This window comes from Tiliqua scincoides, chromosome 5, assembly GCF_035046505.1.
Source record: "Tiliqua scincoides isolate rTilSci1 chromosome 5, rTilSci1.hap2, whole genome shotgun sequence".
NCBI classification, from domain to species: Eukaryota; Metazoa; Chordata; class Lepidosauria; order Squamata; family Scincidae; genus Tiliqua; species Tiliqua scincoides.
In genome coordinates this window covers 140,769,728-140,788,711 of record NC_089825.1, presented here as the reverse complement: position 1 = coordinate 140,788,711, position 18,984 = coordinate 140,769,728, and the positions used below count along the sequence as shown (strand labels likewise).

At 44.4% G+C, this 18,984-nt stretch overlaps 2 protein-coding genes across 2 annotated transcripts; both read right to left on the bottom strand.

The window, feature by feature from the left end:
- Positions 1-4,421: 4,421 nt before the first annotated feature.
- On the bottom strand, positions 4,422-5,354 carry LOC136653941 (olfactory receptor 4Q3-like). The gene has a single exon (XM_066630805.1). The coding sequence runs from the start codon at positions 5,352-5,354 to the stop codon at positions 4,422-4,424; it is 933 nt and encodes a 310-aa protein (XP_066486902.1).
- Positions 5,355-10,975: 5,621 nt separating this feature from the next.
- Positions 10,976-11,914, bottom strand: LOC136653940 (olfactory receptor 4Q3-like). The gene has a single exon (XM_066630804.1). It carries the CDS (start codon positions 11,912-11,914, stop codon positions 10,976-10,978), a length of 939 nt encoding a protein of 312 aa, XP_066486901.1.
- Positions 11,915-18,984: the final 7,070 nt, after the last annotated feature.

Below are 18,984 nucleotides of genomic sequence, written 5' to 3'. Positions count from 1 at the left end.
CTGAGCCGAGCACTGCTCTCGACTCAGAGAGATCGGCATATCTGTTTGAAAATTGTTTGGACCATCAGTCAGTCAGTCAGTCAGTCAGTCAGTCAGTCAGTCAGTCAGTCAGTCAGTCAGTCAGTCAGACAGACAGACAGACAGACAGACAGACAGACAGATAGATAGATAGATAGATAGATAGATAGATAGATAGATAGATAGATAGATAGATAGATAGATAGATAGATACTTTATTTACGGTCATCCGACCAGCTAGTCACAAACAACAAAACAAAATACACAGAATTAAAATCAACACCCCGTTACACATATGTAAAATCATAAAATCAGAGATTTACACTCTCAATTTTCTTCCTTACCAACTGTGCAGCATAACAGAAGCGGACAACCCTGAGTGATATATCCGAGTATACATCAGAAAGCAGAAAGGCAAGCTGCTCCTCCAACTGCATCCCCGTGTCAATACCGAAGGTGGACCATCGGTTGCTTGCCACCATTATGGAGGTACTGTCACTACACGGGTGTGCAGCGGGCCACACTAGGTGATGGAGAAAAATGTCATACCACTACCCCCAGGGGCAGTTAGTCAATGCAACTTACTCTTGGGTAGGTAAGGAGTCCTTACTTGTTATACACCTGTTGATTCCCTAGTTAATCTCTAGAATGAGGACATGGCCTGGACACTGGACTCTGGTATTCCAGGGAGCTGGGCTAATGTAGCAGGTGCAACTACAAACTGGACAAAACACTGTCCAGATCCTCTTTCAGTGCCTTTTAAAACACAAGTAATATGGGCACACAGTAGAAAAAAGCATGTGCTGGGATCCTGTGCAGTGAAAGAGCCAATGTATATTTCAGCAGGGAAAAGGGTCAGGGAAGACATGGGTGAAAGGGGATAAGGACAGAGAACGGTTCTTAAGGGTCAGATCAGTTTCTTGTAACAAGGTAAAGAACAAATTAACAAATTAGTTTCCTTTGCCCACGGACCAGGCTGTGTGTCTAAAGTTTTGAGTAAGAATCTAAAGGAATGCAGCCTTTGGAGAAACAATTTTCTGTATTATTGCCCATATGGAGAAAGGCCCTACAGATTTTCCCAAAGCCAGTGCCTTTGCGACCCCAAGTGATTTTCCCCACAGGGAGACTGGAAGTCACCCTTGTGTCCAGGACCTACTGTATGGAGCAAATAGAGCCACTGCAGCCTGGACATCCTTGTTCCACAATGTGTAGATGAACAAGAATGTAGGTTGGGAAGTGGTGATCACTATATAAAAAATAGGCATATGTTTGCATGGTTGGAGTCTGTTTACTGGAGGCCCCAAGCAGGGCCTCCAGTAAAGGGCCATGAGTGATCCATAAAACATTGCCAGGAGGGAGGTACATGTAGAGAAAGCCTTGCTCCAGCTTGCGCCTGAGCACTATAGGTACTGTTGGAGAAACAAAGGCCCTTGGTGACATTAGTGACCCTGAGATGGCTCATTTATGCATATATTTTACTTTATATACCATTAGTTCCATAAGAGATGGTGTAGTGGTTTGGGAGGTGGACTTAGACCTGGAAGATCCAGGTTCAAATTCCCCCTCAGCCATGAAACGTCCTAGGTGACCTTGGGTCAGTCACTTTCTCTCAGTCGAACCTACCTCACAGGGTTGTTGTGAGGACAAAAGAAGGGAAGCAGCTGTGTCTACTGCCCTGAGCTCTGTGGAGGAAGGGCGGTACAAAAATGTGGGGGGAGAATAAATAAATAAATAATAAATAAAACCCATATAAAATCTATATTAGCCTCTGTATAACCAAAAACTATTAGAAGGAAAATGTTAGCTGGAGATGTCTCTGTTTCAGAATGGTTTTGTCTCTGTGTTTAAGTCAAAGCCTAAGGGGGTGGGGGGTCTAGCCTCCCACCATAGCCTGAATTTTAACAGCTGGCAGAAAAACCTTTGCCTATCTGTTTGGAGAATTTTGTGCTCATCTAAGATGTTGTGTGATGGAAGAGTTTTGGTGTTAAAGAATTTTAGGAATGTGCCTTTCCTTTATCTTATCTGCTTAGCGGGGGGGGGGGAATCCTAGGATAAGCCTCCAAGGCAGCGACGGGTCTATTCAGACCTTCACGAGCTCTATAGCTGGCATAAGTCCCAGTGGACCTGGGCTACGGTATTGTAGCAGTGACTTTTTGGGGAACAACCAAAACCCAGGGGTCAGGTTGCTGGATGTAGGTACGAGAACAGAAGCAGTGAAAAGTCAGACAGAAAATCAAGAGACAGCAGGCATATTGAGGGTTTAGAGTGCAGAGAGAGAGACTGTTTTTACAAGCCTCTGAACTGCTCTTTTATTGTACTTTTGCAACATTAATTCAAGTTACATTCCGTTCTTAGATAGTGCCACATTGGAATTGCATACAGGGGCTAAGAACAATGGGTGCCTTTTTCCAAGTGCCGTATCAGCTATTTTCACACTGCGGCCTCAGGAACCTAGCACCCCCTTCAGCGTGCCGTAATGGGGGGAGGTTTGCCTGCCTTGCCATGTTACCAAAGCTGCAGTGCTCTTCTGCATAAGCATTAAAACACCACAGGTATTGGGTCCAGGAAGGGGATTAGGAGCAATGAATCATACTGGATCCCATCCCCTCCTTTCCAAGGCTGCAATGCCGTTTTTGTGTCCTCAGACATGCACCATTTAATGAGGTGACACAGGTTCGAGGAGACCAAGAGGCGAGCGGGAGGAATACAGGGGGCTAAAGGGAACTAATTCACCCTCCCAAGCCTCCTAATCCCCCCCCCCAATATAGTGCATGTCTTTTTGGTGCATCCGCAGAGGGGGAGGAAAATGACAGGATGGGTCTTAGTGGGAGACACTGAGAACTTTGGGCACCAACAACCCTGTGGAGCAAAGCCACGTAAGGGAAGAATGTCACACAATTATATCTACCTGGGCTAGCATTTCTCATACAAACTTTCTTGCAGAATTTTCACTACCGCTCCTCATCTGCGATGACTGCAATCCTCCAGTTAATCCTTTACTGGTTTAGCTTACGTCTGGCCAAGGGCGGATCCAGAGTTTGTGTTTGGAGGGGGGCCATGTGCAGTAGCTTAACTCCAGAGCCCAGGTCAACCCAGCAGATAGACCTGGGCTTCCGCCTGGACTTGGAGCCCTGCTCTACCTGCTAGGTAGAGCAGAGCTCCCAATTGAACCTGTGGCCTCCATGGCCAAGATTTGCTGTGTGGGTAGACCTGGGCTCCCAGTCTGACTGTTATGTTGGACCCAGTGGGTGCTCCCTTTTCTCCTGACTTTGCTCCCCATTCCAGCAGGTGCCATTAAATGTACATACAAGTTAAAGGCGTTTGGGTCCATAGAATTGGACATACCATCATTATAATACGAAATTTGTAATGCTCAGAATGGCACATTTGCATAGGATATTTTTCAGGGACTATAATCAGTGCATCTAATCCTGCAAGCCAGTCATAAAACACCACCTTCTTTTCTGGGGCTCAGCCCCCTATATTTCTAGCTTTGCATTTGACAGCAACACAGATCTCTCCTCTGTTGAATATGCCCAGAAAATAACCCTGCCCTCATATCATATTTAAATCAGACTCAAAACAAAGATGTAACTAATCAGTTACAAACACTTCCAAACAGGATCATTTAGCCAGATTTCTGCCCATACCATACTTAATGCATAAAGTACGTACAGGAGTGCACCAGCTCCTTTGAGAGCATCCAGGACAGAGTGGCAGAACAGGAAGTCACAGCTGGGGGGGAGGGAGAGTCACTCTGCCCCCCCCCAACACTAGGTGGCTCATAAAAAAAGCCTTGCAATTAAAAAAAAACAAAACCTGGATGTTGTCTGAGTGACATATCTCCTGATCATAGGATTAGCGCCATCTTAAAGAAGTCTTGTCTTTTGTTTATAACCTAAATTTCATTTTCTTGCAGGGATGTTGGCATGACATCTGCATAATATTGTACTTGTTTTTGACAGTGAGTATTACAATTCTCTCTATCTATATATCGTTGGATATTCAGGATGCCATCCTTCTCCCATTTGAAATAATGTGAGGGAATAAAAGGCAAGATCCATTAATTTTCCAGTGGGAACATACCCTCATAAATAAAATCTAGTTTTCCATTAATTTACACACTACAGTTAGGACTTTACTAGTATCAATGACACTGCTTGGGACTTTTAGTATTACTGGAATGCAAGAGAAACTATAGTACTGAATGCACAGACATCATCCATTTCAACTTAGCAAATTCACGAGCAAAGTCTATGAACTGGGCAATCCACCAAATACAGTAGTAAAACGTACATACAAATTCAAAATGCTCTGAGAAAGCAGGCTATTGGAAGCTCTCTTGACAGTTAATATTAGGGCTTATATGCCCAACAGGAAAAGGAAGATCTCCACATCTATTCCTATTGAGGCAACAGGAGAAGTTTACACTTATTTTTCAACTTCATCATGGCTCCCTTCACTTCTTCATTCCTCAGGGTATAGATGAGGGGATTGAGGGCAGGGGTGACCACCATGTAGAACACAGAAGCTATCTTGTCTCCTTGGGAAATGGAAAAAGGTTTAAGATACACATAGACACAAGGCACATAGAAGAGGCTGACTACCGTCAAGTGGGAGCCACAGGTGGAGAGAGCTTTCCTACCACCCTTCCCAAAACGGCCACAGAGAGTGGCCAGGATAGTGGCATATGAAATCAGCAAGGTCACAAAGCAAGGTAGAATTACAAGAGTGTCACTGAACACCAAGAGTATCTCTCCAACATAGATGTCTGCACAGGCCAGTTTGATCACTTGTGGGACATCACAGAAGAAATTGTCCAGGACATTTGGTCCACAGAATGGTAGCTGGTCAATGACCATAGTCTGGAAAATGCCATGAGCAAAAGCTCCTGTCCATGAAACTATGAGGAGACTGAGGCAACGCTGCCGGTCCATGATGGTTGTATACCTCAGTGGGTGGCAGATGGCCACATAGCGATCATAGGCCATGACAGTGAGGAGGATCATTTCTGAACCTGCAAAGAAGTGGAAGGTAAATATCTGGGTCATGCAGCCTCCATAAGAAATAGAGCTGCTGTGGTTCAGTAGGTCTTTCACTAGTTTTGGGGCAGCCACTGAGCCCAAAGATATGTCGAGGACAGACAAGTTGGCAAGGAAGAAATACATGGGGCAGTGAAAGAGCTTGGGCTCAAACCGCACAGTCACCACAATGAGCAAGTTGCCCAGAAGGATGGTGGTGTAGCAGATCATGACCACAGTTAAAAGCAGGAGCTCGGTTGAGCGGGAGCAGGAGAACAACAGGAAGACAAACTCTGTGACAGTGGTCCCATTCATCTCGACGGCTGGTTCTAGTGGGAGAAGCAAATAGGATACTGTTAGCCATCTGGGACTACAAAGAAAATGCACAAGTTCTTGTACGTAGTTTTGAGATTAAACTCCAGACTCCTGCATAGAACTCGTGTTACCACATTCAGTATTTCAGACCAAGTTTCAGAACTGCCAAAAGTGACCAAAGGAAAGGGACAAAGCTAATATAATAAAACACCTCCCCCCCTCCCCCCCACACACATACTTCCAACCAAAAGCCAGGCTGGGGTAAGTGAAAAACATCAAGCTTTAAATCTGGCTGGCAGCAAAAAAAAAAAAATCCCAAAGGGCGGTCAGCTAGTCTCAGACTGAACCCAGGAGTGCTGAGTAGGGTCAAAATCCAGAGTTGGAATCTGGAGCTTTGAAGGAAAAAACTGGAGACCTTCAAGGAAACAGGAATGGATGGAAGTGAGATGGGACAACATATTTGGCAATGACAACGCTAACAGCTTTAATACAAATAAATGTGATAATGACGAAGCGAAATACCTTCACATTTAAATAGTAGCCATGTATAAGCTTTGGCACCAGTCACCCTTTAAGCACAATCCTATGTGTATCTTACTTCTGAGTAGACACACATAGGATTGTGATGACAGAGTGCCCGGTGCCAAATCTCGCACACTTAATTCAGTAGGACTTACTCCCACTGTATGTACAGCCTTTGTTTATATTCCATTTTCAATATTGCCTCCAATATTGGAATGTTCATGTTGTCCTGAGCACTCTGTATATCAGAGTCGTTGGGAGTTACACTACCTGAATTAATTGCAGTGTAAATACAAACTGGTATTAAGAGTTTAAAAAAAGAACATAAACTCCTCTACAGCTCAAAATTCTTTTATTTAAAAAAAAGCAATTTCATCTTGTCAGTTGATATGGCATTTGGCTGTTCAAAATCTACCATTTCCATTCATTGTGTCAGCTTAGGTTCTATTATGATTTATTTTATTTTATTTTTAATGAAAGACACTTGAGTGATGCAAACTGAAAAGCAGCTCCTCAATACAATAGATTATCATTAGTACTAATAACACTAGCAGTATCCTTTCTGACTCATTGCCATAAATATATACCTATATACATTTAGACAGCCTGAAGGTGCAAAAAGAGGCACAACCAAAGAAAACGAACAAATTCAAGAGTCCACAAACTCAAAGGAGATAACTGCAATACTCACACTTGTTGCAATTGAAGGAGGATCTGGGGCAGGTAGCGTCCATCTCAGCGGTCAAGACTTCATTGCAAGGCAATCCTGCATATTCCAAACGTTGAGGTCTTTCGAGAAAGCTCAAATATGATGGAAGAAGGAGATGGAAAAAATGCAGGTGTGCAAGAGGAAACAGAGGGAGGTGGAAGATGGTGTGGTCTAGGATGTTGCTCTTATGAAAATGAGAGAACTGAGAGAGAATGAGAATAAGTTTCTCCATGCAACTATGCAAAGGGAGAATTGAACTGATAATTCATTCTCCCCTCCCCAATATCTTTCACCTCTTCTGGAAACTGGGAGGACGCAACCCTTCATGTTTCCCTTGTTATAGTACCCTTGCTATCTGGAGGTCTTTGCATTTCACCTGTATATTCAAAGTCTGTAGTCTTTTTTCTAAAGTCGATGAAGATGTCAGCATCCTGGACAGTGCCATCTGCTGTTCAGTCCCAAATGGGACAATTACAAATGAGAAAGATTTTGAAGCTCTTGTAAACAACATAACTTTTAAGCACCTGCGTACTTTTTTCAACTTCTTTTTCCAGAAGCTGGTGCAGGTCATTTATTTAATTTGTACACCACCCATCCTTAGGTGGCAAAACGTGGTTCCCTTCCCTTTTATCCTTACAACAACCCTGTAAGGTAGGCTAGGCTGAGAGAAAGCAGCTGATTCAGAATCACCTAACTGAGCATGAAACCAAACTTGGGTCTCTCTGGTCTAAGTCCAGTAATTTAGCCACAGCCTGATACAGGTTCGCTTTCAAAGCTTTTACTGGACCAGTGTTGCACTTCATGCAATAAATACATGCAAATGCAATGTGATCTTAACAAAGTGTTTAGTTTCTACAATTCAGCAGAGCAAAAAAGGGACGCCATTGGATGTTCATGGACGAATACATGCCAAAGCCACTATGAACAAACTCATCTGGAAGTCTCTTCAATCCACTGAGGAACTTGGGCATTAGGGGGATTTTTGGTGTTTTTCTAGAACCAAACATCTGGGAGATCCTTAAAGATGAGCAAGGGGACCCAAGATCTTCTCTAACCTGAAATAGGGCATTCATTTTACTACCAGCCCTTCTTCAGTGAGACTTCAGCAAGTGTGAAGAGATACCACCACAGAACCTGCTGTCTTTCCCACTCTGGGAATGGAAGTAGATGAAGAGATGGGTGGAAAGGGTGGCAGGGGAGAACCAGAACGTCTCCCAGAAAATGTTCTAGTCTATCACTCTCCTGCCTTCCACTTCTTCTTCCAAACCATTCAAACTTTCCTTTCCAAATCCAGGAGGCACATGAGAAGGTATGGGGTTGAGAAAGGTAGTGGATGTGAACTCATGACCAGGCTGTGCCACTTGCATGACTGATCCATAGCATGTTCACGCATCTGCCAAGACCCAGTAAGGCATTCACTGAACACCCCACCATGACCACTTGATGCAAGATGTCCAGGGACAAAAAACCCTCTGCTGCTGCTTCTAACCTTTCCTACCATTCATATTTTTATCTGTGAGAGACTGGGATCCTCCAGAGCTCCCTGTGGCAAGCAGGGATATGTGAAGGAATGAAAAACCTAGCTGCCTTGGGTCCCTTTGGAGAGAAAAGGCTGGGTATAAATGTAGTAAACAAACAAACAAATCAGTAAATGTACCTACTAGAAGGAGCATTGACATGAGGCTTCAGGTCCCCTGAACAGGAAGACCACCCTCTTGATGATAGGGCCAGGAAGGACCAAGGTATATTAACAGCAGCAAAAAGGGAGAAGGGTAGGATTTGGCTTCATGAGAGTGCCACTAAATCCACCCTCTCCCTCACTCATTCTAGTTGCCTTCTGCCCCCCTCTCCACCCAGACATGTCCCCATTCCTCCCACCCTATCCCTTCCATTTCGCATCCCCACTAAGATTCATCAGGACCTGTGAGTGCAGTCAGCTCTGCTGATTAGTGTGCCAAGCCATCAGTGATTATGCTCGTGGCCTCACAGCACTTGCCGAAAGAAGGCGAGTCTGCAGGCATCCTCCTCTTTCCTCCACTGGAATGCACATTCCACTGGTGGGATGGGAGATGGGGTAGGGCTGCCCCTTAAACCACAAGATCCCAATTCCAGCTAGAAAGCATTATATAATTTCAGCCAGTAGCTTAGGGTAGAGCTTCACAGCTACTTCTGCTGGAAGAGGGGGAGATATTATGTCTTGCTAGATCACAACAAATGTCCATCTAGTACAAATTATTCAACAGGGGTCAGGAAGGAGAGCTTTCCATAAAGCTAACAAGTGAAGCATAATGAGTAGTGCAATATTCTTATTACTTATTCCAATACTAGTAGCCTGAGAATTTTGATTCTGTCTCTTATGGTTTCATTTTCAGCCATGATAGCCACGTCCTGCAGGAATCCTTTCCTACTACCATCTCTGACTTGGAAGCCATCGTCCACCACGTCTTGTGGCATCAAATTATGCATGTTGAGAAGTCAATAGTTGTCATATGGTCAGGATCAACAGTTGTATAGCTAATAAGACACACATGTTTAATTTGTAATGGTTGTGACAGAGGATTCATTAATTCATCTTCCAGACAACACACCCTAACCCTAAGGGAACCTTCAGTGCTTTCAGTATGCATGTACCCTGGTTAGTATATTGCTAATGTCAATAAATTTTGCTGGGAGTGTTGGTGATTATCAAATATAGCCAATGGCATAGCTAGAAGAGGAGGGGGCTGAGATCCTTGCACACCACAGTGAAGTTCCCTGCAAAAGTGTGTGCTTTGCACCCTCTATCGCTGTAGGCAACCCTCAGTCTCGAAAGACTCTGGTATCGCGCTCTGAATGGTGGTTCTGGAACAGCGTCGAGTGTGGCTGAAAAGGCCAATTCGGGAGTGACAATCCCTTCCACACTGGGAGCAAGTGCAGTCTGTCCCTGGTCTGTCTCCCTGGCTAAGGGCCTTCCTTCTTTGCCTCTTTGCCTCAGACTGTTGGCCAAGTGTCTCTTCAAGCTGGGAAAGGCCATGCTGCACAGCCTGCCTCCAAGCAGGCCGCTCAGAGGCCAGGGTTTCCCACTTGTTGAGGTCCATTCCTAAGGCCTTCAGATCCCTCTTGCAGATGTCCTTGTATCGCAGCTGTGGTCTACCTGTTGGGGGGCTTTCCCTGCACAAGTTCTCCATAGAGGAGATCCTTTGGGATCCAGCCATCATCCATTCTCACGACATGACCGAGCCAATGCAGGCGTCTCTGTTTCAGCAGTGCATACATGGTAGGGATTCCAGCACGTTCCAGGACTGTGTTGTTTGGAACTTTGTCCTGCCAGGTGATGCCGAGGATGTGTCAGAGGCAGCGCATGTAGAAAGCATTCAGTTTCCTCTCCTGTTGTGAGTGAAGAGTCCATGACTCGCTGCAGTACAGAAGTGTACTCAGGATGCAAGCTCTGTAGACCTGGATCTTGGAATGTTCCTGGATCTTGGTATGTTCCTCTATCGCTATACAACTGAATATAATCAAAAGTATTGCATCCAAAAGCAAAAAGCTGGGACCAAACAATTCAGCAAAAAGGGATACATTTACGCAGATTTAAAATTACCAAGAACCTTGGGAGCCAAACTATTTATTTACTTATTGCATTTAATTCATTTCTTAAAGGAGTTTCACTGTTCTGTATAATTGCACTCAGCAGTTTATATAGAAAAAATGTCTCAAAACACAAAAGATCACTTTCTATAAAACTCAGTTTAAATAAAATAATTTGCAATATAACCAACAATGCACAAGTTGAGCCTCATTATTCGCGCGGGTTCCGTTCCAAGCACTCATGTGGATGGTAAAAAACACACTACAGCAAATCCATTTAAAAAACAAAGTTTCTTTGCTCTGGTGATTTAAAAACAGCCTTGCTGACCTTTGTGATGTAACATAAGAGTCATTAAGAAGACAATCCATCAATCAGTCATCCTCCAAGCACATAGAAAACTTCACTCAGCCCCTCCCTTCACCAATGCAGTGATCACCTTTCTTTCACCTGCTCAGGGGGAAGGGAGGGGTCGCCTGGGAGAGAGAAGGACTGATGGATTGTCAGCCAGCTGCTCTCTCTCTCTCTCTCTCTCTCTCTCTCTCATTAAGGAGGCTATTGTTAAAGGACTGTTCAGTTTTTTAAACTGATTTTAAAGGGATGCATTTTTACCCTTCTCCAGGGATCAGCACATTCCTTCTCATTTGCAGTGGCCATTTGTGTTGAGTCAACTCCCTGTATAAAAAAATCTGTGAATAAATAGGCTGGACCTGTACATCAATGCTTGTTAGTCTCACCTATTAATACTATTACAAGATACCTGGTAACACATGGTTAGGTCTCATATTCACAATATCACTTGCAGGGAAAGGAAGTTTCACATATCTACCACCTCTGAGGCAACAAGAGGCGTTTACACTTGTTTTTCAACTTCCCCATGGCTCCCTTCATTTCCTGGTTCCTCAAAGTGTAGATCAGGGGATTAAGGGCAGGTGTGACCACCGTGTAGATCACAGCAACCATTTTGTCTGCCTGGCTGTTGGAGGAGGGCTTCAAATACACAAAGATCATGGGTCCATAGTAAAGGCCAACTACCGTCAGGTGGGAACTGCAGGTGGACAGAGCCTTACTACCACCCTTCCCAAAACGGCCACCCAGGGTGGCCAGGATGATGGCATATGAAAGCAGCAAGATCAGAAAACTGGGTAGGGCTACCACAGCATCATTGACCACTATGAGTATCTCAGCAACATAGATGCCTGAACAAGCCAGCTTGATTAACTGTGGGACGTCACAGAAGAAATTATCCAACACATTTGATCCACAGTATGGTAACTGAGCCATTGTTACTGTCTGACAAATGCCATGAATGAGTCCCCCTGTCCAGCAAAGTAGGAGGAGACTGAAGCAACATTGGTGGTTAATGATGGTTGTGTATCTCAATGGGTGGCAGATGGCCACATACCGATCATAGGCCATGATAGAGAGGAGGAACATTTCTGTGCTGGCAGAGAAGTGGAAGAAAAGTATTTGTGACATGCAGCCTCCGTAAGAAATGGTGCCGCCACTATTCAGCAGGTCAGTCACTAGTTTTGGGGCAGCCAATGAGCCCAAAGTCATGTCAAGGAGGGACAGGTTGGAAAGGAACAAGTACATGGGGCACTGAAAGAGCCTGGGCACAGACCACACAGTCACCATAATAAGCAAGTTTCCCAGAAGGATGATGATGTAGCAGGTCAACACCACCGTTAAAAGGAAAAACTGAACAGGGCGTGAGCAGGAGAAGTCCAGGAGTACAAACTCTGTAACTGTGGACCCATTCATCTTGATGGCTGGTTCTAGTGGAAAAAACAAATGGGACACTGTTAATGCTCCAGGCCCTGGTCACCTCACTTACCATGGCATATTCTCTCCCTGAAACTCATAGAACCTCCAAATTATTTCTCTTGCAGCCCAATCAATCCTCATGTTTTGTTTTGTTTTTAATTTTAAAACATTTTTACCCTACCTTTCCAGCCCTATGTGAGGTCAAGGTGTCCAAAACATTGAAGCAGCTGAATATAAACAAATTTTCCAAAGTCAAAAAAAATAAGGATGGAACAAACAGGGAAAGAAATAGATTTTAAAAATTGTGTGTGGGGTATGCTTTTAGTTCCTTCTGCTAAACTTAAGAACTGCAGAGGATTTTGTAGGTTATGCAATCCACATAAATCTCTGCTTGTTGGAAATTTTTCTACTGTGTTTTCTGAGATTTGTCCACCTATTTCATAGCCTTGCAATGTTTAATGACGTTTTCATGATGCTGAATTCTAGAGTCCTAATGTCTGTCCCTGTGCTGTAGGTATGCAGGTGATGCTTTTCACAAAGCCTTGAGCTGCAATTTGAGCCACATTTTCTGGGAATGAGCCTCAATGGACAGAATGGGACTTACTTTTGAGTAGATTGTGCATAAGATAGTGCTCTCAGAGATTGGATTTTACATCAGTAGATGCTTTGGATGCTGAAGGTAGCAGCTCACAAGGTTACACTACCATTCCTCATAACCTGAACTTCTACGAGTAGTGATTTTCAATCCTCTTCCTCTCATGGCACACTGGCAAAGCACAACATGTGAGAGGGATCAGAAGATGAACATGAATCAGCAGTGCGATGAGGCTGCAAAGAAGGCAAATGCAATTTTAGCCTGCATTAGTAGAACCGTAGCTTCCAGGTCATGAGAAGTTGTGGTTCTGCTTTACTCTGCATTGGTTAGTCCTCACTTGGAGTACTGTGTCCAATTCTAGACAATCTTTAAGAAAGATGCAGCCAAACGGGAGTGGGTTCAGGGGAGAGTGACGAGGATGATCAGAGGGCTGGAGAACAAATCCTATGAGGAAAGGTTTAGGCAATTTGGTGAGTTCAGCCTGGAGAAGAGAAGGCTGAGAGGGGATTTGATAGTGCTCTTCAAATGCCCGAAGGGCTGTCATATGGAAGAAGGGGCACATTTGTTATCAACTGCCTTTGAGAGTAAAACTAGATCCAATCCGTACAAAGTGCAAGAGAAAAGATTCCGATTGGATATCAGGAAAAAAATTCCTGATGGAAAGAGCAGTTTGGCTGTGGAACAGATTTCCGAGGGAGGTGGTGAATTCTCCTTCACTGGAGATCTTCAAGCAGAGGTTTGACAAGCACCTGCTGAAGATGCTTTAGGAGGATTTCCTGCTACTGGTAGGGGGTTGGACTAGATGACCTTTTAGGTCCCTTCCAACTCTATGATTCTATAAAATTGTCAAGGTACACCACCAGTCTTTTGACAATGGGGTGAGTGGCTGCCATCCCCACATGGCCCTCTTAGTAAATTATATTTATGCAATAAATGAATTCCCCAAACTACCACGGCACACCTGTGGAACATTTGTGGCACACTAGTGTGCTGCAGCTTTGAAAATCCTTTCCTCTAAGGCTGATAAAAATGCAATGAATAACATGGAAAAGATCACTACTGCAGCAATCCTCTGGCACCCATGGTTCCAATAATGCTGATGACTGCTGCTACTTGGTTTGAATAGGCTTTTTTTCAGAACTGCACAGAAAGCTAAGCAGTTGTAGTGTCAATATAGGGAACTAGTAGCTTTAGTAGCAGTGGTGTAGCTAGAAGGGGTGCAATGCACAAAGTTTTGCAAGGAACCTCACCTCAGCATGCAAGTGGTCCCTCCCCTTCAGAGCCATTCTAGGTCACAAATGCTTCTGTTTTGCTCTCAGGGCCCAGAATGGCTCTGAAGGGGAGGGGTGAGGCCACTTTCATGGCTCCCTGCAAAACTTAGTGGTTTGTACTCCCACTAGCTACACCACTGCTTAGTGCCAGTCATTGCAATTCATAACATTAAACACAACCATACTGAAATGTGGCAATCATATGTTGACTATTCAGAACATGAACATGCAACAAAAAGAGACAAAATTCCATAAACGAGTAGACTCAAGAACAAAGAGCGCCAAATCTATAAGCATCCCAGCCATTCAATTCTGAGTAATTCAAAGTAGATTTGACGCAAATGTCTTCAGTGGCAGCTAGAAGCACATCATCCCTAAGCCATTCTGCATCCTCTACAGTCCTTCAAAACTACTCACCAGCATGAGAAAAAATGGAGCAAGAAATAAAGGAGTAAGGAGAAATGAAGGAAAGGAGTAAGCAAGGAGTAAGGAAAAGGAAAGAGTCAGAAACAGAAGGTGTTGTGGTCCAGAAGATCCATATGGAAACAAAGCAACTGAAGCATGACAATGAAAAATGTCCATCCATGCAAATGCAAATTGATTTTTTCAAGGACCAATATTGTTTCCCCCAAACCGATTTCAATGTTTCTTGAAACTAAGAGGAGGAATCCAGTTGAAATCTCCTTTATGTTATCCTCCCTCAATCCACAGTCTGTTGATTCCACCCACCATGAACAATGTCTGAGGTCCTGCCTTAGCAATGACACAATTGTCAACACCCTGGAGAGAGCTGCCTGCTCTCTGGTCCCAAACGGGGTAATTAAAATCTAAGGTGGTTTGGAACTTGTATGCAATAGGGATTATAAGGCCTGGGTGCAATCAAGGGCCTTTCCCCCCAGGTGTTGAGTTGAAGCCAGCAAAATTAGTAGTTTTGTGTATTTAATTTTTACCCCACCTTTCCACCAAGAATCTCAGTGTCGCATCAAAACTTCTGAGGCATATTTAAGGGTACCAAGAAGTACACGCCTTGTGAGATAGATACCACCTGGTATAAGGACACCTACTGAGCTCCATGACTGAGGAGGACCTCAACCTCTGTCTTTCCTGCAGTGGCGTCGCTAGGGGGTGCGGGCCATACCAGGTGACGTGCACGGGGGGGGGGTGACGCACACTGGGGGTGATGCAGTAGAATTGTGGTGGTTAGGAGCAACCCCATCATGTTATATACCGTAGGGTGTGGAATTTCAAGTGGAAGGCAATGCAAAAAACCAGATTGAAATATCACCTTTCTATCAAAGGTTATGGCCAAAAAACCGGAAACCAAAAAATGCATGGAGCGCTATGAAAAGTGAAAGTGAGCCGTATCACATGCTTACTTGTGAGTAGGCAAACTTGCCTTAGTGCATCAGAAAGGGCAGGCTGAGAGGAATCCAACAACACCAGAATGGTCCTGATCCAATGAATGAAGCCCCCAAAAACACCAGAGAAGGAAGTCCCTCCCTCTAAGCAGATGAATTTATTGAGCCCTATGGAAAATAAACTAAGCCTCATGGTTGTGTTTACTTGCAAGTAAGCAAACGTGCCTTGGCTGGTGTGGAAGATCAGGTGAAGGAGAGTCCAAGGCTACCAGAATGGTCCTGATCCTATGCACCTGGAGCTAAACAAGTGCTCCAGAAGGGAGCCTCCCCCCCACTAAAAAGTATCAAAACAGAAGCTTCAGCTGATAAGGTGAACCTTTTTGAGACTTACAAAGCAACGCGGATCCTGACAGTGATCTGGTTTAAACAGAAGTTATTAAATTGAACTGGGCACTGATTTTGGAGGGGGGGGGTGTTATTGCAGGCAGGCTATAGAGGAAATTCACTTAGTGGACCAGGGCTGGCTTCTGCTTATTTAATTATTTGTTTTACTTTCATTATTTATACTTATTTATTTTAATTTGCCTGATGATGTCACTTCCACCATGACATCACTTCTGGTGGGTCTTGGACCGATTGTCATTCTAAAAAGTGGGTCCCATTGCTAAATGTTTGAGAACTGCTGCAATAAGGTGTTAGTAAGTTGACACCCTTGGGGGAGGGTGTGACACCATTAGTGACCAAAATCACTTAAATCATAATTTGGAAGAAGAATACCATCATGTTATATATCAATCAATGCGTAATTTCATGCAGAATGTGTTCTATCTTTGTTCTATCAAAAGGTACAGCCAAAAAACCAGTGGGGGCGGAGTGATGGTACATCACCATGCCCACCACCTGGGGTATTGCCGCGCCCACTGCATGCGGGTGACATGCTGGCATCCCGCACCGGGTGACGCAAACCCTAGTGACGCCACTGCTCTCCTGGTCAAACTCCAAGACATTAGCCTCAACCCCACCCTGGCTCTCAGTTAAGGGTGTCATATGGCTAATATTTTTTCTCTTTTGCAGTGTCCACATGTGAATGCACAAGACTTGTAAATGAGTCTTCTGGGTCAGCACAGAAAGTTCCCTAGGAGAAATTCGAGAGCAGTCTAGGAAGAATATCAGGCTATCTGCAACAGCAGCTTAGAACAAGTCGGGTTGGAAGTCAAGTTTCAGGCAACCCAATCCTAACCTGTGCTGCAACAGGTAGGCCACCTGGCCTATGCTGTATCCAAAGCAGGGTTGGAGGTGACTGTGGGGCAACTTAGTGCAAGGGGATATTTTTTCCCTTACTCCAAGCACTGCTTCAGCCACTACAATGGGGCTATTCAGATATGGCCAGCTAAATTGTTAGGCCGAGCAGAACCATAATTAGGCCAGGCTGCTAAGGAGGATGATTAGGATGTGGCCTAAGTTCCTGATGTTGATCCCAAATCCCTCTGGGTCCAACCCACTCAGCGGTCCACCTGCCCTAGAATGACCACAAAACCCACCCACCCTCCTCAAACCCCCTCTCTGGCAGCATGAATATACCTTTGCCAGAGCTTGCTCCAGCATGGGGAGGCTTTATGGCACATTTGAGACACCCGGAAGACGGAACAAGGCTTGCACCAACTTACGCGCAATCTAAGATTGCTCCCTTAGTCCTCTAGGAAGATTGGGTAGAGAGGATGCTCTGTATATTTCTTGGAGGTAGAAGTATGGTGATATTTAGAGATGGGATTAATGAGAAGCAACATCACAGGGGCTGTGCTACTGCTTGTACAGCCATTCTCTAGTGGTCCTAATGCCTGGGGCTCCATAGCTAGTTGTCAGCCTGCAAGATATGTGCTGAAGCCAATTAGAGATCCAGTGAAGAACAAGAGCCTTCCCATTAAGTTCTGGCTGGCTCAAGGTAGCAAAAGACTCTCTGGAACTACTTTCTGCCTTTCAGACATTTAGCATATATTCAGTATCCTCTGTGATTACCAGATAACTGTGAAAGAGTGTAAGATAGCGGAATGTCTGACAGACAGCCTCTGAAAGGACTCTAGGGTGTCTTATCCATGTGCCCTCCCTACCCCTACTCACTTGAAGATTAAGGGGATCTTCTTACAAAGGACTGCTCAAACCATGAGCCAACTTAGCTGCAATAGCACTCCTAGACAAGGGCACAGTTTTAAAGGAGCCTCAACGAGCTGTGTAAGCGACTCTGCCCCCTCACATTTAGAGCCATTCTGGGCAGTGAGAGCAGAGGACCACTTTGCTCTCCCCACCTGGAATGGCTAGTGGGTCAAGAGACAACATGTGGTGGGTCACAATCTGGGCCCTGCCACTCGCCCGTGCTCTGGTTTGGTTCCAAATCGAAGCCATTTTGGATGCTGAATTACTCACCGGAAGGGTGAGGAGGACTCTTCTGGGTTGTGTGAGGTGGTCAACCCTCCCTACTGGCCTCTGCATGCTCAGATTGGCCTGCAGAAGTTTCCAAAACCCACTTTCCTGCCTTCTTCTTCCAAATCATTGAAATTTCCATTCCAAATCCAAGAGGCACATGAGGAGTTATGGAAAGCAAAGAGGTAGTGGAGGTGAACTCATGGTCAGGCTGTGCCTCTTGCATGGCTGGTCCATAGCATGTTTGGGCATCTGCCAAGGCGTAGGGACTAGTAGGGCATTCACTGAACAGACCACCATGACCACTTGATGCAAGGTGCCCAGGGGGGATGAATGCTCTGCTGTCACTTCTAACCTTTCCAAACATTAATGTTTTTGTCTGTGAGAAACTGGGATCCTTCAGAGCTTCCTGTGGTGTGCAGAGATATGTGAAGGTATGATAAAACATCGCACCAGAAAGGCTGGGCAATATCCTGCGAAGTCAAGCTTTTTTCGAACCCACTTCTGTCGATGGGAGAGAGTGATGTCTATGGTCTAGCTTTGCTCTTTCTCAACAATAATTGCATCCATTTGGCCCTTTGTTTGCAACAGAAGAAACTGCTCAGTGCATGGCATGGTCCACTTGCCCATAAGGGTGTTTTGTTTTTTTTAAATGCAACTGAGTACCGGAATTCTGAAAAGCAACTAAAATGATTTCATTCTGGCTCAGATCCAGAGGACCTCCCATATAGATGGCAGAATTTAGTTTTGCATTTGCAGCACGAAGAAAGAATAGCCTAGAGTTGATGGAAGAAATGCAGGTGACAAGCATTTAAACATTGACACCTGATGTTGAGCACCTTTCTGGAGATCAGAAGGCCAGATCAGTAATGTGCCTACAGGAAGCAGCATTGGCATGAGGCCGCAGATCATCTGACTAGGAAGGCCACCCTTTTGATGTAGGGCCCGGAAGGAGTAAGGTGTATTAGTCTTGCACAGCACATTGAGGCTCCCTGCAAAACTGTGTGCACCACTTATAGCTATGCCACTGAATATAGCATAATCAAAAGTATTGCATCCAAAAGCAAAAAGCTAGGACCAAACAATTCAACAAAAAGGGATAAATTTACATAGATTTAAAATTATCCAAGAACCTTGGAAGCCAAACTTTTTATTTGCTTATTTGCATTTAATTAGTTTCTTAAAGGAGTATCATTTTCTGTATAATTGTACTCATTGCAGTTTATATAGAAACAATGTCTCAAAACACATAAGATCACTTCCTATAAAAATTCAGTTTAAATAAAATAATTTGCAATATAACCTACATCAATGCTTGTTAGTCTCACCTATTAATACCATTACAAGATACCTGGTAACACATGGTTAGGTCTCAGATTCACAATATCACTTACAGGGAGAGGAAGCTTCACATATCTATACCCT

Coding starts and splice junctions, on each gene's coding strand:
- LOC136653940 (XM_066630804.1), bottom strand. CDS start 11,914: ATGAATGGGTCCACAGTTACAGAGTTTGTACTCCTGGACTTCTCCTGC.
- LOC136653941 (XM_066630805.1), bottom strand. CDS start 5,354: ATGAATGGGACCACTGTCACAGAGTTTGTCTTCCTGTTGTTCTCCTGC.